This window comes from Enoplosus armatus, chromosome 10 (genome assembly GCF_043641665.1).
Source record: "Enoplosus armatus isolate fEnoArm2 chromosome 10, fEnoArm2.hap1, whole genome shotgun sequence".
Lineage (NCBI taxonomy): Eukaryota > Metazoa > Chordata > Actinopteri > Centrarchiformes > Enoplosidae > Enoplosus > Enoplosus armatus.
The window spans coordinates 8,264,189-8,291,738 of NC_092189.1; the positions used below are offsets into that span (position 1 = coordinate 8,264,189).

The 27,550-nt window shown below is 43.4% G+C and overlaps 2 protein-coding genes across 3 annotated transcripts; both read left to right on the forward strand.

The window, feature by feature from the left end:
* Positions 1 to 343: 343 nt before the first annotated feature.
* On the forward strand, positions 344 to 3,334 carry LOC139291649 (platelet-derived growth factor receptor-like protein). Its single transcript, XM_070913749.1, has 7 exons — positions 344 to 425; positions 578 to 747; positions 846 to 988; positions 1,101 to 1,252; positions 1,352 to 1,645; positions 2,567 to 2,706; positions 3,059 to 3,334. The coding sequence occupies exons 1-7, from the start codon at positions 344 to 346 to the stop codon at positions 3,263 to 3,265; spliced, it is 1,188 nt and encodes a 395-aa protein (XP_070769850.1). The 3' UTR covers positions 3,266 to 3,334.
* Positions 3,335 to 4,695: 1,361 nt separating this feature from the next.
* Positions 4,696 to 26,691, forward strand: n4bp3 (NEDD4 binding protein 3). Of its 2 annotated transcripts, none has more exons than XM_070913643.1 (10): positions 4,696 to 4,790; positions 22,552 to 22,832; positions 22,925 to 23,096; positions 23,672 to 23,884; positions 24,159 to 24,280; positions 24,423 to 24,618; positions 24,726 to 24,818; positions 24,922 to 25,173; positions 25,345 to 25,603; positions 26,213 to 26,691. In XM_070913643.1, exons 2-10 carry the CDS (start codon positions 22,585 to 22,587, stop codon positions 26,593 to 26,595), a joined length of 1,938 nt encoding a protein of 645 aa, XP_070769744.1. In that variant the 5' UTR covers positions 4,696 to 4,790; positions 22,552 to 22,584; the 3' UTR covers positions 26,596 to 26,691. The 2 variants fall into 2 exon arrangements, with proteins under 2 accessions (XP_070769744.1, XP_070769743.1); XM_070913642.1 differs by lacking the exon at positions 4,696 to 4,790 and adding an exon at positions 11,877 to 12,007.
* Positions 26,692 to 27,550: the final 859 nt, after the last annotated feature.

The following is a 27,550-nucleotide window of genomic DNA, read 5'->3' on the forward strand; positions in this document are numbered from 1 at the left end:
AGGGCCAGACTCATGCTGCTAGCACACTTCCAGTCCAGCAGCTAAGCAAACAGGCTGTGCGATTCCACATGGAGGGGCCTCTGTCTCTGGACCCTCATTGGTCCAGACAGGCTTGAAAGCCTCCATTGAGCCAGTCAGGAGGAATTTGGGGTGCTAATGCCACTCTCAGGACGAGGAATTTGTGTGATTCTGGTAAACAGCTGACGGCTCACTTTGCAAGCTCTGCCCTCCTCCTCCTCCTCCTCTTCTCTCTTTCTCTCCTTCCTTCCTTTTGGTTTCTGCAGTGCGTTCTCTGTGTTGAACTAGCGATCCACAGACCGCTTTGATATCCCACTGATCAATCATGCCTTTGGGGAACTTGCTTGCCTCAAAAGGAAGGCTGGTGCTGAGCGCTCTCCTTATTTGTGGTCTAATCTTCGAGTTAGGTAAGTGACTTTATTCACTTGCTGAGAGGCTCTGTGAACATGTGTTCCTAGTATTACTGAGGACGGGAGATTTCTGTTGGCCAAATGAACGACATGGCTTACTTGACTGTAGCTACATTTGCAAACCATCACGTTCTCTGTACTCTGTGTAGCTCATTGTCAAAAAGATGCCCAAGAACAGAGGACCACTCCAGGGAGGAAGCCCAAGCCAAGCAGACTTCCCAAACTTGGGACATCAACAAATAAAGGGCCCAGAGCGGTAACAGCCAAACCCAAGATCAAAGCTACACCTGCATCCCCAGCACAGACCTTCCTCACGCAGGTGTTTCGTCTAGCACACAATAGCTTCTGACAGCAAAATTGCATCTGTATCTGTGGTATTTTTGTAAAACTGTATGATTTTGTATCTGACACATAAAGGTGCTGAACAGGGGGAAGTTTAAGAAGGTGGGAGAAACTGTAAGTGTGCCGACAGGAGACACCCTGGAGCTGAGGTGCAGGGGCAAACCTGTGCAGTGGAGCGTCCCCTCGTACCTGGAGGAGGACGATGATGGAAGGCTCAGGTAAGAGATGATAAACCTTTATCATGCATGGTGTACAATATGTTCTTCTAATGATAGAATGATAAAATCTGTTGGAGAGTCAGTATTCTCTCTGACTGTTTTGGCCCTGCAGGATTGTCCAACATGAGCGCTACGGCGTTCTGACGTTAGTCAACACGACTGGTGCAGACACAGGGGAGTACACCTGTTATCCTATGTACTGTGAAGACACAGACTGCAGGAAGGAGTATGACAAAGCTGTCAAGGTCTTCGTCTTCTTTCCCGGTACAATAAATAAACTTTATTGATGCTTACACGTGCACCTCTCCTAACTGCAAGGGTTATCTTATCATCAATCTGCCATATTCTCACTGTACCAATCAGACCCACAAGAACTATTTGTTCCGTCATCCGACTACTACGAGGTGATTCAGCTGAGAACCAACTGGCCGACGCTCCTCCCCTGCCAGGTGACGTCACCTGAGGCCAAAGTAACTCTGCACCGCGAGTTTCCACCAGTGGAGGTGGCGGTGGATGGGACGGAGATCTCGTTTAATGTCAAGAAGGGCTTCACCATTAATCGACCCCGGCCTTATCACGCTGGAGCCTTGTACTGTGTAGCCAGTCTGGGCAACCTGAGGCAGAGCTCCACCAAGTACATGCTCATCTATGTTAACTGTGAGTGCTGCCGCCAAGTCGCCCATTCCCTTAATCATGAATTAATTTGTCGACTATTCTATTGTTGATGAGGGGCCTAGCATGTATCAGAAAGGAAGGCAGAGAAATACTATGTACAGGTAGACAGATCAGCACAGGGCTGACAAATGTACTTATACAGAAGATCACATTCAAAATGATTTATTAGGCGATCAACACACACATTAATTGATAATCGGTTGTTAAAGTAATTTATTAAGCAACAGGCTAAAAATTTGTTTTCTAATGTGAGGATTTGCGACCTTTTCTGTTTATATACTTGATGTACTTTGGGGTATTTGACTGTTGATCAAAACAAACAACTGACATTTCAACTCCTTTCAATGCTTACACCTCAACTGACACTTCAAACCCTTTCAGATCTCAGGTCTTCACATTTTGAACAACTAGAAAAAACATATTTTCTTTGGCTCTTCAAACTCTCACTACTTCCTCTGTTCATACACAATTCACTCCAACTGCTTTCAGCTAAAATCGTGTTTCAGTTTATACACTTGAACTGGTACTAATTTCACTTTCAAGTCATTTTTTCTGCATACACTTCGACTGACAGTTCACTTATTACACTTAAATTCACACTTCAACTTTAATTGCTAATTCAGCTTCTTTCAGTATTTGTATTTCGACTTTCGTACTTAGCCTTTTCTAGTTGTTGTTTTTTTGACATTTTATAGACTAAACGGTGAATCAGAAAAACCACTGACAGATTTAACAACAATAAAAATACTTGTTAATTGCAGCACTACAAGTAACTATTTGTATTAACACAGACACAGTTTCATTATGCTGACTAATAAATAACTAAGCCACTGTTAAATCATTGTTTGGTGTGACTTATCACTTACATAACTCACCTATGTGTATTCCACATTATGGCACCAGACCCCATGGCTCCTCCTGCTCCAGTGATCCAGGCCTCGTCAAGCTCGGTGGCTCTGGGGGAGAATCTGCGTGTCAGCTGCTCTGTGGTGGGAGAACAGGACGTGGCTGTAGAGTTCACCTGGGAATACCCAGGACAGCAGGTCAGGCGCTGATAATGATAATAAATCTAAACTTGAATGTTCTACAGATCAGTAATAAGACATTTTGATGCATGAAAATATATATTTTTTTCTGGATGGTTGTGAGACAAATTAAGTGAAGTATCTGTGTAGTTTATGTACATCATCTTTCATTATAGCTTACTGTGTCTTTCTAGCTAGTTTGTTATTAGTTAAGAGGCTTCTAAACTATGGACTGCAGCACATCCAGGCCTGTAACTATTCATCAATGACTTATTAACATTTAAGCTGCAGACTTAACGGCTTATTGTAAAGAGGAACCTTTTCTCCCGTTCTGTACAGTATGTGTTTGTTTCACCTGTGCTGGTTGCAGATCGGGAGGCCTCTGTACACTCAAGAGAGCATCAGTCCAGTCGGTGGAGGAGCGGCTCGACAGCAGTCTCAGTCTGTCCTCCTGGTGGACGAGATGAGGAATGTGGACCAGGGAACATACACCTGCACCGCCCAGAACCTGCAAGGAGCCACATCAGTGTCCACCACCGTTAAAGTGGTCCCCAAAGCCAAACCTAATAAACCATAAACCATCAAAACTGGATGATATCACTAAGATGAAAGAGAGGGAAGAGATCAGGTGCAACATTTTGCTTTGTCACAGTATTAAACAGTATTTTATCAGTCACATATAAATACATAATTACAACAGAACACACTGCAGCATTACAATGATAACAGAGATATTATTGTTTAGATGAATGTATGTAAATTGTCGTGCTTCAAGCTTGTGGATTAAAGGTTTTATATATGCGCTTTGTCTTTTCCTACTTATTTCTTATTGTGCATGAAAGATAATAGTAAATAAAAGAAAATAAATATATAATTATTATTTTTAGTTATATAAAAAATAGTTATTTTTCTTTGAGTGAGATATTGTACCCAGAAATATGGGTCACAGCGTCTGCAATATTTCCCGGTAGTTTTACATTTACATATTAAGTGATGATTATGAACATTAAGTTGTAAAGTTCAGAATTATTTTTCAGAAATACCATAATCTCATCATATTGACAATTACATTAATAGAGGAATGTTGTTATACAGAGAAAGAAATCCAAAATTAAGAGTGAAAACGTTTGATCTTGACAAAAATGTAAACCTGTCATGATTAGTCGTAAATGGACAGAAAATGAATCTGCAACAATTCTAATAATCAAATTATTAACATAAAAATGTCAAACATTTCCTACTTGCAGCTTCTCAAATGTGATTTCCTCAGTTTTATATCTTTGTAATGTGATTATCTTTGGGTTTCTAACTGTTGGTCGGTCAAAACAAGACATCTGATGACACAATCAGCTCTTGTAAATTGTGGTATACATTTTTACTATTTTGTGACTTAACAGTTAATTGAATAACAATGATGTTTTTCCCTCAGAGGGATACTGTAAATGGTTGTACCCGGTGTGGACCCAGTGGCAACAGTTTGATGTTGGACCCCTATTGACCTCCAACCTCCGGTCCTCTGGGTAATGCATGTGTACCGAATCATCAAGTACAGAGACCAGCCAAAACTCTGAAATAATACCACCTGGTACCTGATATTATACACGAGTGCTGCAAATCCCCTGACAAATTTACAATTCATCATATTACCACAACCAATGGACTAGCAACGAACCTGGGACTTCTGGGGGCCCCGGGAGTTTGGGGCCCTTGGGGCAGCACTTTAAGGAAAAACTGCATGCTTCTCTTCACTGCTTGTGATTTTTTTTTGTTTATATGGTGCACCTACTTGCCTGGCCTCTAGATGGCGTTGTCCCTCTTCGCAACTGTCGCTCGTGTCGGTCCAGTTACCGGAGGGGACAGGCACATGCTCCCCTGCCTCTCATGTTTCCTCTCACTCTGCTCTCCGCAGTTCAAACCTCCGAGAGGGAAAAGAGACGGTCCCTGTGTGCGCTCCTCTCTCTGCTGATCGCTCCGCACCAAGTCCTGGAAAATATCCCGCGGAGCCACGTAAACGCCGTTTGTTTCATTATATAACCGGCGAGAGACAAAACCGCAGCAGAGTACCAGAGCTGGTCCAAGAGATGTCCTGCATGCACAATATGGTGAGCGCCACTTTTCTTAATCTTTTCGTGATCCGCTCCCACGGCACATGCAGTGGCGCAGCCGGAATCGGTGTCAGCATTGGTGCGTGGTTTGTTGTGGTCCATGATGATGGCATGTTGAAAACTTTCTGCAGCCCAGACCTGGATATATAAACTTGAATCTGTGCTTGACTGTGTAGTTTAAAGCCTCTAAACTAATGACTCAGTATTGCTCTCAACCTGATCACAGAGTTTTAGCCCCTAAATCAAGGTTTAATCCTTACAGTGTGTTTCCACTGTTGTCCTGGCATTGGCAAGTGTGTGTGTCTGTGTTGAGGAAGAAAAAGGAGGAGACTGATGGGTGATTTCTTTGCCATTTATTTCCGGTGACTTTGCAGCTATGGTGGTCTCCTGTTCTTCCACTGCAGTATATTGAATAGTGCTTGGCCTGCAGGGCTGTAAATGTTTGGGTTGAGGCTCACACTCCAGGGTCTCTTTTGATGCACAGGAGTTTGGGGACAAAAGCTGGTTCTGTGTGTCTATGTGTGTTGGTGAAGGGTGAGGGGGAGACACCGGCTCAGTCTTGGGGACTGCGAGGCTGTTGTCGTGGAGACCAGAGGCCACAGGTGACCTCTGACCTGAGGACTCATGGAGCATTGCAGAGAGAGTCCTTTGAGCGTGGTGGTTATGGGTGCGTCCTGACGCAAGTGAAGGAGCACGTCAGACAACAGAGAGACAATAGAAGTGCGAGCTGTTGTTGGAGACTGCGTGGTAACCATTCCTGTAATTTAGGAATGGATTATAGGAGGATTCAAAGAGGTGATAGTGGGGTGATATACTGACTTATCACTGCATGGCAATCGCTGAGACAGCTTAAGTATTGTTTAGGGTTAAAGTCACCGCAGAAAAATGCACTTCTCCATTTCATCCAGCCCACTTCTGTATGACACAGAGGTGACTGGCTGAGAGATGAGATTACGCCATCAGCCATCCTTTATCATCAACTGCAAAAACAAAGCAAAACCGATCAAACAGTGCAGCGTTAGCTAGAGTTGTGTGAGATCACGATTGACTGAGAGATTACAGGTCAAAGGGTCAGTTGACCCAAATTATACACGCACAAAGTCATATTTTCATGAAAACATATGATCCATGCATATAGCTTAAGTTTTTTGTGCAGAAGTTTTGAGTTGCTTGTTTCTGGAACTTCTGATCCCGACCAAATAAAATGGAAATGAGTGGAATTAAATTTGTGATGCTACAGAAATCTGACTCAACAGCACAAACTACCTGCATGGCTACTCGTGCACAAAATGTGGTTGTTTCTCTGATTTGGATGAGCTGACCCTTTAAGGCTGCATTAAAATAAAGTGAATCACCTGTTGTAGCTTCTTTAAAATGAACAGTTTTGGCAACTACCCGTCTTGTTATATTGGCACGATCAATTGTTTCCCCAAAAATGGGCTTTTTTGTTAGTGTACACTCAGCCAATTCCCCGATCAGTGGATCTATGGAAAACTACTTGCAGATCATTTTGATAATCATATGGTTGTTTAGGTAATTTATCAAGCAAATACAGCAACATATGCTGATTACAGCTCCACATCTGTGAACTTTCCAGTTGCTTTTCTCTGTTTTGTGTCACTGTAGAAAGACTAGCTGAAGACATCACTTTAAGCTCTGACAACTTGGGATGGCCGTATGTCATCGCGTTGAACATTTCAGAAAAATCGAAAGACTCAAAATCAAAATATTTACTATTTGCTTGCCAATTATGTATATTTAAACTTCTGAAAGAGGTGACACTGATTATTGCCAAATTATCAACATGTCAAAATGGCAATGCCCATCTGCTTATTGAGAGATTTTTGACGACTATTAACTCTGTCTCTTTGCTGCTCTTCTCTCCGCCAGACAGCTGATGTGATGTCTTCGTTCAGCTGTTTGAGCTCCCAGGGGGTTGACACTCCCCTGTGTGTTTGTGTGTGTGTGTGTGTGTGTGTGTGTGCGTGTGTGTGTGCGTGTGTGCGTGCATACATACATGCATCACTTTAAAGCACCGGCAGCTGATGAAACACTAATTCTGCTGAACGATCAGATGTCTGCTGACCATTTGCTTAGTGTTGCCAAACCCAAAGAGAGGAAGATACAAACTCCTCTCCATCAAACACGGTCATTTTGAATGAACTCCCCGTATTACTGATGTAAAACTTAAATGAAGGTGTAGCTAAATTACTTTGCCCAGTCAAATCCCAATAAACCCAACCATCCTTGTCACCACTGTGAACTACAGCACAATATAATGCTAGTCTTCTTGTTGTGTAGCATGTAAGTGCGTAGCAGGTCAGTCATGCATACTACAGTCTAGCAGATGGTGTAGCAGGGAGAGCACAGTCGAAATGGCACCGTGCTGGTTGACAGAGATTTCCCCTCAGGCCAGCCAGCTAATCAAACACTAATCAGCCCTACTTCCACTCACTGTGTTCGGCCGGTCTCCCCTCCTCAGCTCTGTTTCTTTCCCTCCTCAGATTTTCCTCCCCTTTCTTCCCATTTTCTCATTGTCTGCTCCTAATCTTGGGCTTATCCTATTACGCTATGCTCTCTCTCCTGTCTGCACTCATCTCATAGACTCTTTATAGACAAGGCCATGCCTGATCGCTCTGAGGAGAAAGTGTCATGCTCTTACACTCAGAGCTTTCACTCCTCGATCATCCCTCTGCCCGTGGCTGGCCTGATACACTCTCTGGGCCGCCTGTCGCTGCGATTAAAGCCTGGCCGGGTTAACAAAATCACTGTGGGGCTTGGCCAGGCATACTGGGTTGCCACTGTTGGATATAAGGATGTTTAGCTCAAAGCTATCACAGTAAACAGTAATACTTTATCCTCAGTAGAATCAAACGAAAGTGTTCGTCTGTGCCAGAAAATGTAATTCTGCACTAGATGATCAGTTGTTTAACCACATTAACTAACCAGTCCACATAAACATGTGGCAATCCTCACAGTGTTGTGTGAGTTTGACAGCAGCTCAGGTTCAAATAGCCTCGAACAGAGGTATTTTCTAAGTGCCAAGACAGAGAACACACCCAAGTTAATCATTATCCCCAAGTGGCAGGTGTTTCCTTATAGCTGAAGATTGATTTTTGAAAGTATGTTTGTCATTCCCAACACCTCCTCTTGACAGATTTAAAACTAGAATATAATGAAATGACAACTTTATGAATGAAAAGGAAACTACTTGTCCTAAAGACACCTTAAAGCTGCACTAATCAATATTTTTATATCAACAATTGCTCAGTTGAGTATGTGTAATGTGAATGGAGTTGCTTGTAGTGACGAACCCTCAGAGAATTATCACCCAGCTCTGCAGCAGTGCTCTTCAGTTCTGCTGAGCTTTTCAACCTCTTCCAGCTCATTGTTTTAGTTTTACAGTCCACAACTTTACAGCCAACATTAGCGACATAAATGAGCATTTAGCAGCTAAAGAGACAGACGTTTCCTTCGGGAGTTGCAGGGGACCAAACCAGAGCCAAAAGGTGAGTGAAAATTGGACTTCCATTCATCAGGTGGCCAGAAACACGACTCCACATGAATGCTAATGTTGCACTGCGTAATAAGCAACTGTTAGTACTATGATCTCAAAATAACACCTGGAATGCAAACATCACAGACTGATGATATATGACAGCGTGCAGGCATCTCAAAGATGTGGATGTAGTATATTTTCTCTGCTGTCCTTGTCTAATCCAAATAGGTCTGAGCTCTTTCCATACACTTTAAATATAAAGCCTCTGTCCACCTCTGCAAACATCAGACCTGCTGTCTACTACATAATCTAGATGACCATTGCGATTGTGTAGCCGTAACTTTCTGATTTCTACATTCATTTTTAGATGGAGCTTAATCGTAGCCACATTATCTGCCAGAAAAACAAAAACAACTTTTGAAAACTTCTCACAAAGCAACTCAGGGGACGTGCACAACATCACAGATTGAGGATATACAAGTGTAAGTGTGAATATGCATGGGTGGACTTGGCATAATGAGGAGCTAGCTTGGTGGCCCACATGCTTATTTCTATCAATCAAAATCTCTTCTGGTGTCAGATGAACCAGACCCGCCATATACTTAATATTTAATCACAGTAAAGTCTACAGTGCCCAGTGTTTCCCCCGGGTTGTTACCGACTGCACGGTTGGTTGACCTGCCACCTGACTGCTGAACAATAGTTTTCTCTTCATGGGACAAGCGGGACCCTCTGACCTTCAGAGGGGAAAGGTCTGAGAGTGTAGGAGGGTGGACGGACCCCATACTGTGACCATTGTTTTTAAATGTCACCAACTCAAGAGGGCAGACGGAAATAGCCGCTAACTCTGACAGCATCTCATCCTGGGACTATTGTCTTGTAAACGAATGTGGCCTTTTTTTCCCCGTGAGTCAGCCGTGGTGTGTTGACCTCAGCTGAGCCTTATCGTTTCCTCATGTTTTTATTGATCGGGCTTATCGCCCCGTGAGGAGCGCCCGCACTCACCTGCCTTCTATAGATATCAGCAGTGTGTGTGTGTGTTGGGATGAATTGTGTGTGTGCAGAATACTTGGCCCTTGTCTCTTTTATTTAGTCTGAAGAGTTGTAGCATTGCAGAACAAAAGGCCATGAGTCGAAGCCCTCCTCTGCGAGTGGGTATTGTTGTTTATTTATATCTGCATGAACAAGTAGAAGTCGTCAGTCGGCAGCCGCAGCTCTCTTCTCTCCAAAAGCATTTCAGTTTGCTGTCACGTCCTGTTCTTTTACATAAAATCAATACGGTGAATTTAAAGGTTACATTCAGTTACCGTGACCTGCGCGTGTCTCAATTAGGTCACACAGGTAGTAATGTGGAACATTGAGACTCGCTGGCATTGTAATTCTCATCTTTTACCCATCTGGTTTGTTTTTTAAAGGAATTGTTTGACATTTTGGAAAATACACGTCATTCATTTTCTTGCTGAGAGTTAGATGAGAAGATCACTACCACTCTCGTATATGTTCAATAAGTATGAATATACAGCCAGCAGCCGGTTAGCTTAGCTTAGCTTAGCATAAAGAGTGGAAACAGAGGTAAACAGCTTGCATGGCTCGATTTAAAGGTAACAAAATCTGCCCGGACAAAAGAACTGTCGTTTTTACACTTTGGTTTTAAATTAAACAAATTAGGTATGACGTGTTAATTAGTTAGCTTTGGAGGTGCTCATAGACAGAGTTAGCTACCTTTGGACTAGAGCCAGGCTAGCTGTTTCCCCCTGTTTCCAACCGTTGTGCTAAGCTAAGCTAAACATCTGCTGGTTATCGCGTCAATCTTCTCATCTAACTCTCAGCAAGAAAACAAATAAGCATATTTCCTATTCATTTAATAATGGAACTCTTCTCTAATTGTTATTTTTTGTTTATTTTATGTGAAATCTGTCTCTGTGAAATAAGATAGCCCTGCTAGCTTCTACTAAATCCTTACTTTTCAAAATACCATGTTTCCTAAATGCTAAACTGAGAAACACACTGAGCTCAGGTGGGTGTCTGACCAGGATAATGTTATTTCTCAAGAGCCAGACATCCAGCGTGCCTCCCATAGCTGCTTCCTGTTCTGTTATTGACCAGAAGAGCTTATGCAGAGGAAATGAGTCTAGCCCAGGTTGTCGTCTCGTCTAGTTGACTGGTCAGACAGGTACAGTATCTGTAAGCAGGCCCCAGCTCGTCTCTCTCTCTGTTGTTTCTGCCTTGTATTTCCACCTATGGATCTCCACATTCCTATTCTCTCTCTGCCCTGTCCTCCCTCCTCCTGCTCCCATTTTTTCCATCCGTTCCCACTTTACACATGCACCACCTTCACCACTCCTCCAGGTTCCCAGAGCTTTCTTGTTGGAGCTGCTCTGTCGGCCAGCTGGGAGACTTACAACTGAGAATCTGTGGAATCTGAGGCTGGATACGCCTGTGGGGCCCAGAGGTAATGACAGGGGTACAGTGGCACCTGCTCAAGTGTTAGACTGGGCTGCCTAGCTTTGATGGGGTTATCCCCTCCTTTCATTTTTCAGCTGATTTCCTTCAAATTGCACTGGGCAGGCCAAAGGGCACCGCAAAACATCACATTCTTGCTCTGGAATGCCTTTAATGGTTTGCCAATCTCTACATAGTACATCTCTGGTTGGCAAGGTGCTTTATTAGCTGGGATTCCTGTGTGCCCACCTATTGATGCCAGCTTTAAGAAGTCCAGATACTTCCTTCACTCCCCTCCGCTCTGCGGCCGACATCACATGGCAAAGAAAGAAGAAAGGAGTCGCTCTCTCTCCTGGTTAAGGAGCAGAGAACAATGTCCTCTCTTTTCTCCTTCCTCAGATGCAAATGTCTCCAGTTTGAGTTATGTAACTTGATACGACGCAGAACCCGTCCAGTAACCCAGCCTCAGGAAGGGAGACTTACACTCAGACTATTGTCCAGACGGTCCACACTGAGACAACCCCCACATGCTCTCATTTTCCACTTGTTCCTCATCTGCGCTCTCTTATTTTTTCCTACCCTCATCCTTCTTTCTCTGTGTTCCTGCTGTCTGTCTTCTAACCCAAAGTCTGATCACTCATTATTGTCTCATTATCCGTGAGCAAACAAGACACATTGCATTGTTGGTATTTTTTTTGTTCGATGAAGCTGGCTCTCGTGTGACAATGCAGGGCCTGGATTGACCGCCTCAAAGCTTGTTCACATGCGGGGCTTTTGTTTCTGGAACTGGGAGAACAAGTCCAACCACAGTGGCCCCCGGAGAGGGCTCAAAGTGCACAAAGAGATGAGCATGTGAGGCAGGGAAGAGGAGGAAAAAGGAGAGGGTGTAGAGTGAACAGGAAAGTACCAGAGTCTCTCAGGGGAGTCAAGACTGACTTGTAGCAGCTGCAGAGGTCAACTTAGTTTCTCCCAGTTTCCTCGGTAAAACACGCAGGTAAATCTCCAGTGGGTTGTCCTCACGCACAGCTTAAGATCAGCTTAGTCTTCTATTTAGATCCGTGCAAAGTCATCCTGTCGTGGCCTGCAAGTCTCCGGGTAGGACCAGGCAGATCCCTCCCATCCACACCTCCCGACTGCCATCACAGACAGAGAAACAGGAAGTCATGTGGCTTGATAATCAGTAGCGTGAGCCTGAGACAGAAAGAGAGAAGGAAAAACTGTGAACATGGGATCAGGAGCAGAATTGTGAAGTTTCAGGTGGACAAACGCACAGGTAAACAATCAACTTCTTTCTCCTTTTTCCAACCTATCTTTTTATATCTGTTGGCCTCATGTCATTAAAATAATTTGGATTTCTATTTTCTTAGAAAAACTTAACTGTGTGATACTGGGCTTCAGATCAAAGCAAGAACTCGCCTAACCTGTATGTGTATATATTATACATTCCTGAGCTTTGCTGCTGGGAAAGTTTGACTTATTTATATGCCAGCATGCTCAACATGCTCTGAACTCACTGTGATTTCAGGCTGCATTGTTAAAGAACAGCTTAAGCTGCGGAGAGGAGAGGAGAGCTGCCTGATTGCTAATTACTCAGCCCCACAGGGCATGCTTGTTTGCAGTGAAGTGGAATTGAAATTAGCTAACTTTTTAACTAAATCTTTTCTCCTGGGCCGATGACATCACTCTGAGCAGCAGCCTCAGCCTCCCCTATTCACTCCCAGCACAGAACAAATATGCTAATTACTTGTTAATTATTGAATGTCCCAATATGGCGCCACATGGTGCTTAAACAACAATATATAGGATTTTCTGCTCCACTGAGCTGTGTATCTTAATTTCTTCAATATACCCTCTTTCCGTTACATGACTTCTTATGATCGCTGGTCTGATGGTCTATTTGTGTCCCTGGAATTCCCCCTGAGGACTATTCATGGCTCAGTGTTGTATCCAAGCTGGTTAACAAGATTTCCTTGGACTGGCTTTGTTATTTCAAGTTGTGTTTTAAGAATTGTTTAGCCTGAGGCAAAATCACAAGGTGAAATTCTCCTCACGCTGATGTTTCACTCCTGTCCTGTTGTCATTGTTAACTCTGCACAGTAAAGTTGTGACCAGAGTTGGCTGAACAAGCCAATTTTCAGTAGCTCCCACCAACAACAAACACTCACTTTATTTACAGAGAAACACCACAGGAGGAGAAAGTGCTGATCCTCTGACTCGGCATCAGCGTGTGTCAGCATCAGTGTTTACTACCTGACACGCAGCCTGCTCGGCTCCTCTTCTGCTTAAGAGTGCAGATGAGATCAAAGAACAAGTTTGCTGGGACGTGTTCAGTAGAGCCTTTTATCTTTGCGCTTTATTTAGGAAATTAAATTGGAAAGCATTAACATTTAAAGCAGTCATACTGTGGGGTCAATCCATATCTGCGTATTCTCCTGAATCCCAATCAGTTTTCAGCTGCAGTCCACACACCTTCCTGTTTGTGTTTGTGCTGAGTGTGTGGTCTGACATAGAGGGTGTGTGGATAGATGCATGCTGCTGCTGTTAAGTGGAACTGGTTCAGGTGTGGGTCGATGTGGGAACCACTCGATTTCTATCGCTGTAATCACAGAGCGGTGACTCCTACATGAACCGCTCCAGGAAACAAAGACGCCACAGAGAGAAAAGAGAAAGTCTCTGCTCCCGTCCCCCTCTGTCCTCGCTGTAATGAATTTAATGAGAAGCTAGCTCTCGTGCTTTTGTCTTTATCAGCTCAATTTAACACTATACGGCTCCCCCACTCTGATTATGCGGTAGAATTATCAGTCATTAAATGTCTGATATTACCAATATAGCTCTCATGGGAACTAAGGTGCTTTGGATAATAGACTCCGTTGTTTAGTTGTTGTTTTTTTTTAAACAGCCCACAAGACTTGAGGGCAGAGCAGCAGAGAACCAGGGTCCCTCCGCATCACCCATATCAGTGCTGTATGTGTGATGTGAAGGCACATTAATAATTACCTGGTGAGAAATGTAAGGAATGTGAGTTTGTTTCCTCACATCGCTCTCTCCCTTTACATTCTTCACGCTGAACTGTTGAACATGGCTGTGCTGATAGCAGCGGTTGGCAAACACTGTACAGGCTTTGCTCGCTGACAAGGTGAACAGAAACCAAACAGAGAATTTGAACTATATTCAAGATTAGATTAAATAAATAGCATGCCATTCTGTTGTTTGCTTTCTCACAAATTCCAATGAGGTGAGGAAATATGTGTGTATGGCGCTGTTTTCTTTTTACAGTTGTTGACTTCCTTGATGGGATCAGGGGAAAACTGTAAAACTCAGACGTAGCTGGTGGAATCGGGCATATAGATGATATGTAAAGAATCTGGAGGGATAATCATCTCATCACTGTAATAGTCAACAAGTAAACAAGTTGGTTGATTATAACACTCTCATCATGCCAGGCACTGTACAAAATAACAGTGCCAAAATGTGTCATGCTTCCAAGATTGGTCCAAATTGCTCCAGCAGTGTAAAGATGCATCATCATACTAGTTTGGGAGGTGTGATGCTCAGACATTCATCGGATTTTGATGAAACGTTGTGAAATTGTCCATCTTATTTACTGTAGTCCATCACCTTAAAATATACTTTACACTTAATAGTTTTTTTAATCCTTATTTTTCATATTATGCATGACTCACTATGTCTTGTGACGGTGGAACAGATGGATAATGTGAGACATGCAGTTGTTATGGGATACATATAAATTTAGAAAGTCTATTTTAGTCAAGGAAGTCAGTGCGGTTTTAAATGATATTTGCCTTTATCAGATTTACCTCTAGTAGTAGATGTATTTGGTTAGCATGTTGCTTTTACCACTCAGGCAGATTGGTAGATTAGTAGTGTGTGTGTGTGTGTGGGATGAGTGAAGGGCAAGTGGATGTCACTTAAAACAACACTGAGGTCAGGTACTTATCCTTATGCTGGTAGTACAAATCTCTCTTTATCACACACACACACACACACACACACATAGAGGTTGAACTTGTAACCTCACTGAGGGATCAACACAGACATTCATCTAAACAACGTCAGGGATTATGCAATCAATCCTTTTCACACCACAAATTGAAGACTCTTTGTACTGTTGGACGAGAACCAGATCAGGCTTGTTGTTGTTGAATACATTTTCCCTTCAATAACACTAATAATACATTTAGAGGTAAGAGGTGGCCCAGTGAACACACTCCCTCAGGTGCCATCTACTCACACTGAAGCAGCCTTATGTAACATCAGTCAGATCCAGATCAATAAGGTTCCACGAAACACCAGTGCACCTAGTCACCCCAGATAACCCCAACATGGCTACTGTAGCCGGAGCCAGTAATTGAATTCTGTGCAGAAATACAATACTGATAAGTCAGCACAGGCACACTGTTCAGACCGCCGTCAACAGGCTAACAAATGCAAAGTGAGGAAACCCACCTCAGCTGGTCCGCCTCAGAGGAGGTCTTGACAGCTGATTTAATGGGGTGAGTCCAGGTCAGAGCCGGCCAGTCAGGATCAGGACTGTGAGACTTCTAAACAGAGTTGAAGGGCTCATAAAAGTGAAACCTGGTGTAACTGTAGATCCTCTAAAGTAGCCATTGTTTGGAGTTTCTCCTGAGTTTCAAGGTGTTCTCTTCTGGGTCAGTAATTATGGAGGCTGCTGTGGAAATTATTAATGGGAGTTTGATAAAATTAAGTGTTCAAATTTAGAAGTCTCATCTATCTACTCAGCACAGAGAGCCATTTGGAGAAGGAGCCAGCTCAAATCCATTAAATGACTAAAATTACATTTAGTATAGATATTAAGATAATGAGACGGATGACAGGCATGGCAGCATTTGGTGTGGCAGATTTATCTTTTAATACTACCAATAAACTGTAAATTTAGTGGACAGACTGGTTATACTTAGTTATTATACGTTTCAGTCATATCTCGGAATAAACTTTGAGATTTGTCTGCAAAATGTAAGTGAAATAGAGACTCAAAACATGCCATCTGAAACTTGAAAGGTTGGGGATGTGCATCACACAAAGTGGCAGCAAAATAGGACTAATATTGTATTCATAATAATGAGTCTAGAGTGTATACAATCGTATATTATGGTATACAAGCTGCTCCAGTGTTCCCTAAAATGTGGCAGCTCTCCCTTGTCAGAACTTGCAGAATAAAACGTCTGTCTCAGCTCTTAAGTGTGTGTGTGTGTGTGTGTGTGTGTGGTCAATAGCGCCCTGTATCTATGGCCATGACCAAATATGACCTGTTGACCTCTGTAAAGACTCAAGTGTTCGTCATCAATGGACACAGTGTGAGACTGAACACTGGGCCTTCAGCTTTAGCACCGCCACATCTAACCACCAGTGAGTTATGTCCCATGTTTCACAGAGAGGCTGCTCCTCATCTGTCATGAAATGAAAGTCGACCTTTTTATGGCCATTTCTGTCTGCTCTCTCATTCAGAAAACAGAAGACAGGAGTCGCCTCGAGGCGGTGCGGCTTGAGGCATCTGACCAAATTTCCATGTCTGTGTGTAGCTTGTGTCTTGTCAGATCTTTACAGATTTATGATGATACGTGACACACAAACTGCCTTCAGACGCGCAGAAGAAGAAACATTTCATGACCCTGCTCTTCAATGCCTCGGCTGCTCTGAATGGCCTCAGGGTCTGTGCAGAGAAACGAGGTCTGTCTGCCTGATTGTCTTCCATCCATAATGAATAACCTGCTAACAATTAGAGGCTGCTGCCGAGCACTCCTCCGCTGTCGTGCCCCACAGCCAGAGACACTCTCACACTCACTCATTACACGCTAGCATGTAATAGTCAATCAGAGAGTGGAGCGCTCCTTTGCTGCACATGTTGGATGGTTCCTTCCTAGTCGGCCTGCGGCACAGCTCACCCTGCTGCTGCTGACAAATTTAGACAGTCGAAGCCACATAATATCAGATGGAAGTCACACTTGAATTTACATGAATTTAATTTTGTGCTCTCTCTAGCAGAAGCAGGTCATCCAGGATATCCGTTATTATTTGGGCTAATCGATGAGATCCCACTGATTGGCTTAAGATGGATGTTTGCATTTGTTTTAAAGCTTTTATGTTATTAATTATTAATTTGTGAGGGAAGATGTGTTTAATTTTTTTATTTTGCCAACATATTTGGTGATAACTTTGTGCCACAGTTCTCAGAGATCACTGAGCATAGACAGTAGTGATACCTTTTTTCTTCTTTGATATTTTTTAATACATTTATTTTGCAGGAATAACGTACATTGAAAATGGAAGTTGGAAATTTGCGTTTTGGCTAACACTGGCACATTTACAGTGATGCCAAGTGTTAGTCAAAACGCTAATTTCCAACTTCCATTTTCCAAACGTGAACTTGTTCATGAATTCTGAGTAGATGCAAATTTGAAAATGTCCTGAAATAGCTCAACAAATGTTGCTGTGAAATTTTGGACAGACCTTCATGGATCCCCTAACTTTTCATCTAGCGCAATCATCATCATCATTTAACTAATGCTGAATGTGGCAAACATTATCTGTTAAACATCAGCATTTTAGCATTATCATTGTGAGCCTGTTAGCATGCATTTAGCTCAAAGCACCATTGTGCCTAAGTACAGAGGCCACAGCCTGGCTGTAGACTTTGAGAATTGTTGTGCTCTTTTTCTGTCAGCATGATAAGTCAAACCTCTGACACTGCAACAAACCACCATAATGTCCTGTCAGGAGGGCTGTCAGAGGAGGAGTTAAATATAACACTGCAGTTCTTGTTAAATAAGGCTAGTGGCTGATTTGGTAATCGCTCTATAGTGTTTTACACAACTAACAGCTGTGAAAACTAGCGAGCACGGCTTTGATAGAGCTTATATAATGTAACAGAGTGTGCGCTGTGTGGGAGTTTTAGATGTAACCTGCAAAGTTACCCCACAAACGTAAACAAACTTTGATCGTGGAGCAGGGGAGAGAGAGCGCCGAGGGAAGAGGGCAGAGGATGTGGAGCTGCGAGCCGTGCGTATGCTTTTTTCGGGGCTGTGTTGAGTGACCCGCGCACACACAAGTGCGAGTGAGCGTCCGTGGGAGTGAGGGTTTTGTGCAACCAAAACCTGACGAGTCCAAGCTTGTGTTCTGCAAACCATCTTTGGAATTTGGCTTCCCCCATCCTCCTCTCCTCTGTCTCAGTCCCAGTGCTGACCTGTGTGTCTCTGAGGGTTTGAAACGTCCCCTCTTCACGCTCAAGCGTTTCATTGAAAGCTTTGTTTTCCCCACAGGAGACCTGATTACAATATTTTAGGAGAGAGCGTCCTTGAAACCCTCCTCTTGAAGGCTGCATTGTTTGTTTTCTTTGTGATTGTAGTACAGTGGCAGCTGTATGGTTTTCTTGTTGAGTTAGGATATCATCCTGACAAAACTCAAGCCAAGACCTTCACTGAAAAGCCTTTAGAGACTCACACCTCTCAGCCCATGTTCACATCTTTGCTCTTCAGTATGCACTGCTCTAGATCACTAGCACTGTACAGAATTGACAAAAATAATATGATTTTACATCATAACCTGTGACATATACTGAACGGGCACAGAAGGGAGAGACGCGATTCTCAGATTTAATGTAAATAAAGAAATTATACATCATGAAAACACGTTATAAGATATAAGCATATTTCTCGGACAGGGAAAATATGAAAAACATGAATTTCCTATTTCAAGCTAAACTGTATAGTCCCATATGATAATTATACTGATGCTAAGCCACATTCAGCAGGCTGACAAGGTGTGTTGACCAAATATAGTCAGTAATCTGTGAAAGGTTTTCATTCATGTGTTAATTTTATAGTTACAGTTTACATCATTACACAATGAGGCCACTAGAAACATGCGCAGCAGATGCAGGTGAGAGTGAACAGAAGGACAGAGAGACTCATGTGTTACCTACGCAGCGCTTTGATACGCTGATGTTAAACATTTTCATGTTTGATCAAAGTTAGCAGCTTTTGAAAAAGCTCATCACTGCTTTGAAAGAAGCATAAATCAAAAACAGAGCACTTTTCAATTAGACCATAACTTTTCAAGGCTAGTAGGAAGCACAGCTTTGATCCGTGTGTGTGTGTGTGTGTGTGTGTGTGTGTGTGTGTTTGTGATTTAAGGAGGTGTGTTGTATTTCAGGGCCCCTTGGTTAGTCGGGGCTGGGCTGTAAATCTTGCTGTGTCTCCTGGTTTACTTGAGCCCATAAACTACAAGGCAATTATGGAAAACAACTGGATGCAAGATTTCTTCAGTCCTGCAAGATTTGTGGTTGCAGCCTAAAAGGATTTTTACCCTCCTCCTATCTACCCAAAAGGAATTGCTTCGCCTCATCCGCCCTCACCCCAACCCCAGTTTCCCGTCAAGCATCGATTGGCCTCTCATGTCTTTGACAGATACAAGACACAAACTGAGTAAAATACCGTACCTAAAAATACTGTGTCAGACCTTGGCCAGTGGCCATTAGGTTTGGTCCACTCATGATTTATTCATGTGGTGTCAGACACGTACACACTCAGCATGACCTGCACTGACTAATTTCCATCATGTCTTACTCTGACCCGGGACACAGTAAGACAGTAAGACTTCCTGGTCGGACGGCACCAGAGAACTACAGAGTGTCACATTTTATCTGATTACATTCATCATCATTGATTATCAGGTTTCTTTCCTCAGCCTCAGTTCAGCCTGTGTTATATTGGCTTATTAGGTAGCCGGATGCCTTAGTGGAAAGTTTTACATTGGGAGAAATAGTACCTCATGAATATAAACATGAGCAGCTTGGGCTGCTTTGATCTCAGCCTGGCGGAGAGCCCTGAGTGGAGTGGGCTGGAGCTGCCTTTGCACAGCTCTCTCTGCCTATTTTAACCATTTGCATAATTGTTATAACTGTCGAGGCCAGCAGTGCAAAGCACTTGATAAATGTGGATTGTATTAGAAGCAAGAGGAAATGCCAGGAGAGTGTCACTACATGTGTCTGTGCAAGAGAGAGAAATTGCTTTAAAGTAGCATGTGTGTCATGAGCGTGCACTGACTGAGAACTGACGGTCGGGCGGCAGGATGGGCCAGTCATTAACAGGGACGAGCTCAGGTTTGAGCCACCTTGCAGCCATGCACCTGCCAAAGCACGATACTGGAGTTTTTGCATGTTTCATCCAACAAATCATCTACATACCATGTACATTTTCAAGTTTCCAAAGCTTGATTTGATTGGTAATCAATCCATCCTTGTGACCATTTTTGGCTTCATTTTTTTTCTGTAAACCGTGCTATTGTTTGATAGTAATGCAAGAGCCAGCAGGGACAGGTTTGAAAGCTCACCTTGTTGGTGCGTTTACACTCCAATATCCGAAGAGTCACCTGTCAAACAGCACTCTGTCTAATGTAAGAAATAATTAAATATACTTATACTATACTCATTTTAAAGCATTCAAGTTTGCTTATTGGTGATCCTTCAGGTCGAATCTTGTGACAACATACAGTACCTTTGACCCATTTTTTGGCAGCCATATCTCAAATATCAGATGTCTGATGTCCTTGAATGCATGAAGGACAATAGAACAATAACATTTCTTTCACAAGGAAATGTTCTTTATGATGGATTGCCTCTCTGAAGCAACTTTTAAGCCTCTCTGATTTATTTTCATAATACAATGAAATTAGTTAGCAGTAGTAGTAGTGGTAGTGGTAGTAGAAAAGTAGTTATACATACAAGTTAGGAAATTAATCTCAAGATTTGTAGTATGGTTAGCAGTAATGTTCATTTTCAAGATAGGTAGTTTATGGGCTAAAAAAACAAACTGTCCGGTATGGGCCCTTAAAACTCTACCTGTTCTATGAGTGCCACATAAGCTGGCTGAGCACAAAAGGAGAATTTGCCTCCCTCTGATCCTGTTTATAGTCAGACTGTTAGTGTGTTTTATGGTCTCCAGAAGGTTTTATGGCTGCTGGGTGGTGTTTATGCATGGGAAGAGAGAGGGTCAAAAGGGTGAAATCAATAGTGATCCTTAATGAGGTTGTCTGAAAAGAAGGAAGGGAGGGCATATGTGGGTGATTTGACAATCGATGGTGGAGGTTGTAGAGAGAAGATTTGCTGCGTAGAGGCTCAAACTCGAGTTGACAAAACAATAGTACCTCTTAGGTAGGTGTTGGGGTAACTTGACAACTGGTTCAGTTTCGTCAAAGTCAAGAGAAAATGTTCATCATTGTATTGTTTCTTTTGTCTACAAAATGTTGCCTGCTGCTGATGGATAGGAAACCTAATCCCACACAGACAGCCATCATATCTGTTAAAAAAAATATATTCAGGCCAGGCTAGACTTATGAAGGCACACTAATTGCTACGTTTGGATACACGATTTTCATGACAGACAGAAAATTTGCAAACAAAATAAGCTGCTGCAGCACTTGATTAAATTGTCCATAATGTGTATTGTTGCCAAAGCACGTCTGTCTGATTTTTTTAGGCTGTTTTTAAGGCATAGTTGGATCACAGTTACATAACAGGATTGTGATGTGACATATGCCGCCCTATCTCCAAAAAAAACAACGTAACCCTCACTGAGTACATGTTTCACGTGATCCTGGAGTCTTTTGATTTGCCGTTGGGAAAAGGATAACATGGGTTTCTGAGAGACTGATGCTGTAACAACTGCATCATGAAATAGGCATTTTCAAATTGGTTTGGGATTTGTCGTCTTTGTAAAGACAACATTTTACAATCATTGTTCTCCGATAATAGGGTTTTCGTGGAGGTCAGCTTGAGTGTGTTTGTTTTGTAGTGAAGTGCGATGCTGAGTTGTTCTAGCTGTGCTATGAGACAGCTGTCTGTAAACACAGAGAAACACAGCTGATGAAACGTCTGTCAGCTCAAGCTCTTCCTCCAGAGACCAACATCCACTCAGTAGATAGTAAACGGGCAAGAGGTGGAGTTTATTTCAGTAAAGGAGGAAAGACACAGATCTTAGTTTTTTAGCCACACGAGCAGCTTGGCTTTATTGGTGTGCAATGCCGGTTGGTCCACTTTGGTCCAGACTAAAATATCTCAACAACTATTGGATGGATTGCCTTGAAATCTTGTACAAACATGCATAGTCCCCAGAGGATAAAGCATACTGACTTTGGGGATCCCATGACTTTTCATCTAGCGACACCATGAGGTTGACATTCTGTGTTTGTAGTGAAATGTCTTGACAACCTTTGAATGGATTGGTACAGATATTCACGGTGCCCAGAGGATGAATCTGGCATTCCATCTAGAGCCAACAACAGGTCAGAGTTTTCCAGTGAAATGTACACTGAATGGATTGGCACAAAATTTAATACAGACATGAAAACTTCCCAGAGGATGAATCCTATTGACTTTGGTGATGCTCTGACTCTGTATTTCGTCCTAAGTAGCAAATGCTGCTATGTAAATACATGCTAACATGCTTAAATAACAGAGTAATGTGTCACAGTAATTGTGATGGGCATTTTATTTATCATTTTGTGATGTTTTACAAACAAACAAATGATCAATTAATTGAGAAAATAATCGCCAGGTTAATCAATAATGACCATAATTGTTAAGTGTAGCCCTAAAAGGCCCAGAATGAACCGGTACCTGGCATTAAAATGTTAAATGTGCTTAAAACACAGTTTGCCAAGAAGCACAAAAATGATATGTTGCCATCAAGCCATCTTGGTCATCAGCTCATTATTTACTATAAACAGGTCTACTTACTTAAAACCTTCCTTCATTTTTAACTTTTTTTCCTTTTTTTACAGAGCACCCCACCCCCCCACAGAGCCCTGTAACCGATGGCAACCTCAGTCCAGACTCTTCCTCTGACCCGTGGCCCCAACAAAAGCTTCCGTAACCCTTTCCCAGCCCCGCCGCTCTCCTCCCGTTGCGGCATGGGAAGTGTAGGCAGTCTGGTGGAGAGATCAGATGTGTCTCCGACTAAAGGCAGCCGTGCAGTGCCACAGGTGAGACCCAAACAGACCAACGGACTCCTGAAGAAAGGCTTCACCCAAAGAGAGCTACTCAACTACCTCAACATCACCAGGTGAGTGCTGCTGTAAAGATGCACGCTGCAATTTTGAAGGTTTTGAACATGACAGGACTTGACCTCAGTTGACCTACTGTGCTTCCCAACAGAAAAGAGCCCAAAGCAAACCCAAGCAGCGACGGCAAGAAGGACATTATCTCCGGCCTCAGCTCTGCCAGTGCCCGTGAGGAGGACAACTTATATGCCAAGGTCTACCATAAAGACGGCACCGAAGTAGATTTGACAAAGAACTCATTGCCAAGTGGGGGCAAGTACGAAAAGGTGAATAGAGTAAAATGGATGACAAGAATTAGGGCAAAGTATTAAATCTTAAAGGTACTTTAAGTAAAAGTACTTTAAAGTATCCTTTAAAGCAGTAGGTATGAGGAGGACCGAGTCTCAGTCACCAATTCAGGCACAGATGCAGATTAATGACTTCCCATTGAGTTCTTTTTATAAATGATATACAGCCAGTGTGTGGCTGCTGGGGCTGTGTTAAATTGATCAGTATCACATTTATACATCTCTGGCAGCATGATGCAACACCCCCATAGCCTGTTACCAGCATAAATCAACCATGAACTCATCCAGAATCTGCCACTTGCTGTGTTCTGAATTTATCGGTGCAATCATATCTCACCTTTTTTTTTAGCTTGAATTGATCAACGCTAAAAACACAGAGGGTGGACTAGTATTGATCTAATAGAAACATTGTGATTTATGTCCCATAGCCCAGCCCCCTCTGCTGAGAGTAAGGTCTTTCTCTCCCCTTTAGTCTCCCCGTCACTCAGCTACTTTCTCCTACCTTTGCATCCTCTAAAAGTGCCCTTTGCCGGCTCTTGGTTCTTTTTCTCCAGGCTCGTTTTAGGTCCTCTGCCTTCAAGCCTGTCACCCCCAAAAATTTCAGCTCCATGCAGAACCTCTATCCGTCTTCCAAGTCGGAGGATGTGGACCACGGCGTTTCCAACGGGCTGCACAGAGCCTACGCCCATGCCCCTAAAGCAGTTTCCACCTCTTCGTCCTCTTCCTCGCCCTCCCGTCATGGAGGACCGACATCCAGTGGTAACAAGGTATCTGACCACATGATCACAAGTTGAATCCTTGATCACAAAACCTTTTCCTACACTTCAGTTAAACTTGGTGGAAAGTTGAGCTATGGGCCAGGGAGCAAGTGAATTAAGTTTTAGATTCAGGATCCAGTCTTTGTACATTGATTACAGAAGCAAAACAGTTAACTTCTCATGATTTGTCGTTTTATTCAGCCATTATTTGCGACTAAAATTAATCTTTTCTCAGCTTATTAATGTTACAGTGATGAATAACTGTATAATTATGACTCTGTAGGCCCTCTCCTCTGTGCGTGGGATAAGCCAGGAGGATGATAACCTGTCAGACTCGGGCCATAACTCCATGAGCAGCCTGCCGCCGTACCGGCCTCCCTTCCGCCCACACCTGGCTCACATCAGGTCTGCCGCAGCATTATTGTCTCAGCTCTGCTTTACATTCAGAAGAAGTGTTGCTGTAATTGATTTTTTATACTTAATGACTCTGTGGGTAGTGATGATGGAAGAGATTTTAATGGCTTTTGTGGTTTCTTTTTTACCCTAGTGCATCTATGGGCCACATCAACACCATCGGCTCCCTGGACCGAACTTCTCTGGGCCCGAAGCCTGTGGGGTCAGGGGGCGTGGCCATAGGCGAGATGGCGTGTCGGAGCATGGCGACCCTGAGCCGTCTGGCTCCATATGGAGGGGAGGCTCCACCTCCTTATGAATGGACTCTCTCCCTGTCTGTTGAGGAGGTGGTGAGTACTGGGCAGATGGATGGATGGATGGATGGGGGGGGGATGGATGGGAGGAGCAGGCCAGTATGATTTACAGATTGGTACGTCATTCACGTTGTCTTTTCCAGGTCCGGGATCTGGAGGAGCGCCTGGTGGAGAAAGAACATGAGCTGAAACAGATGAAAAGAAACCTGGACGAGAGTGAGGGCGCCATCGCTCAGGTGAATCTCATTGTATTTGTCTGCTCTTCACCATTAATCTATACATCCAACTGCCTCTCTTTTGAAGTTTGACCCCCCCCCCCCATCTGCTCGCCGCATGCAGGTGTTTGAAGGGAAACAGCGTCTGTGGGAGAAGGAGGTGGAGGAGCTGAAACGCCTGTATGCCGCCAAGCTGCGTCAGGTTTCCCAGCATGCCCAGCGCTCCCAGCGCAGCCTGCAGTTGCAGCTGTTCAAGGCCCAGCAGGAGAAGAACCGACTGCAAGAGGACCTCGACGGCGTGAAAAGGGAGCAGAGCCAGGAGGCTGGAGCCATGGCAAAGCGAACCAGTCCGACTCTGGAGGAGACGCAGTGGGAGGTAAGGCTTTGGAAGGACACTTTATGGCAGGGAGAAGCACTTAAAAAGTAGTAATTACAGGGGACAGTGGAGATAAGTGAATTATTTCCTTGTTTGTCCTGTTAAAACGATCACAATGAGGTCCGTAGAGTAAAATGTATCTCCTGCCCCTGTCCCTTATTTATCTCTCAGGTTTGCCAGAAGTCAGGGGAGATCTCCTTGTTGAAGCAGCAGCTGAGGGACTCCCAGGCGGAGGTGACCCAGAAGCTGAGTGAGCTCTTCCAGCTGAAGACGCAGCTCAGGGAGACTCGCACAGAGCTGCGCAACAGGGAGGGCCAAATAGATGCACTGAAGCTGGTCCTGCAGGGGACACAGCGTCGCAGATGTCCCTCTCAGACAGCACAAGAGGATGGAAAAGGAGCTGAAGAGAGTCCTTCAGCTGGGGCAACAGGTAGTTTTATGGATCTGTATGTATGTATGTATGTATGTATCTCTTACCTGTGTGTGCATATCACCACTGGCAATGTTTGAATTACTCAAAAGGAATACACCTTACTTTAGTCATGCTGATGGAACAGACACAGATAAGAGCTGAAGTTTATTTGTTGACACAGCACTTATCCAAAAGTCTCAAAGGAGTTTACATATAAACTAGATCAAGCTGATCAACATTCAGTCAGAAAAAAAAAAAATTCTTGGACATCTTGTTGCAAAGCCATAACAAGTATTTGAGACTTAAGCCTGCACATGCCAAGCTGACATGCATGGAAAGTTGGGGGGAAAAAGTAAAAGAAGCTAGATAATTATATGCCACAGATGTCTGTCTAATATTACAGCAAGGGAGGTATCTAATCTGGGTTTCTTATCAACACAGCAGGAGCTTGACTGGGTTATTTTGAGTTATGATGTTTACATGCTTGGAACCAAAATCAGGTTATTTGACTAACCAGGCCAGGAGCAGAGTTCTCTGCACTTTTAAAAGCAGCCAATGTCTTTCATTATATTTCCCCTACGGCTCGGCTGGCCTGTAGTTGAAGCCATGTGAACCTCTCCGTTGCAGGAGGGTGCGGGGGCCCTACAGAGGAGCGTCTGCGCGCAGAGCTCCTGCTGGAGCGGCGCCAGAGCGAGGCCCAGGCCACCGCTTTTGAGGAGGAGAGGCAGACATGGCAGACAGAGAAGGACAAGGTCATCCACTACCAGAAGGAGCTGCAGGCCAGCTACTTAGAGATGTACCACCGCAATGAAGCGCTGGAGAGAGAACTGCACCAGCTGAGGGCAGGCAGAGAGCGAGGAGGAGGAGCAGGAGGAGGAGGAGGGAGCAGAAATGGGACATTGGAAATAGAAGAGCCAGAGTTGAGGAGTGAGAGAGCGGGTGAAAAACAAGAGGACAGACCTTCCTCTGGTTTGCCCTGGATAGAGAGAATTGAATCATCTGAAATTTGAATGTGACTTATTCACAATGCAAATAGTTTTCTCTCTGTAGTATGGTTTCTACGGCAGCCCATGTCCACCAGGAAAAGGAAAAAAGACTTACTAAGTTAAAATCATGAGATTGTAAATCAGTTTAGATTTTTTCGAAATTTTGTCTTAGTAAGTCAAAACTTATCTCAAAACTTTTACCCAAGTCAGTTTCATTTTTTCATTTTCTTTTCCTAGCGAAAATGGGCTTCCTTAGGTTCCTGTCCGTTTGCCATTCTCTGCCCATGCACTCTTGTTGTTTAATGCCCTTATCCTGCAAAGACTGGACCAATAACCTCCTCTGGGAAACTGCTACTACTTAATACTGAGGGTAGCTGCACAGAAACACTGTCTGTGCCTCAGTGTCAATTCTAAAGAAATACAGCCAAGCTCCAATGATAAATAACCTGTAAATGAACAAATTGATATCATGATTGTTACTATTTTGTGTTCATTTGGTAGTTACTTTTTGTTTTGGACTGCTGTATAGTCTCGACAGTAACCAAAGGATTCAAAGGGATTTCATGCGGCCCGGTAACATCTCAGCACATGTTCAGTCTGTGGATTCAGGGTTCACCTGAGCTCTGGGAGCAAAGCTGCACCTCTGGGTTAAGTATCGAGGATTAAAGCTAACTGGTGCCAAGGTACTAAGGCTATTTCTTTGCCATCAAAAAAACGCTGTACCTTATTTAAGAACCTGGAAATGTTGGACTTTCTTCTCATTTCCAGCAGGTGAGATCTATATATTTTGTACATATTGTAATTTTGATTTGATTGGCCTTCTGTCATTGTATTCCAAGCACACTGTTGTCTTAAATGGGCGTATTTCCACTTCTTTTGATTGCAATGAAAGCGATCAATAGATTAGGATGCTGAACATGACTGCCCTGCTTATTGGTGCAATTAGTTGCACATACCCAGCCAATACCATCAAATGCAT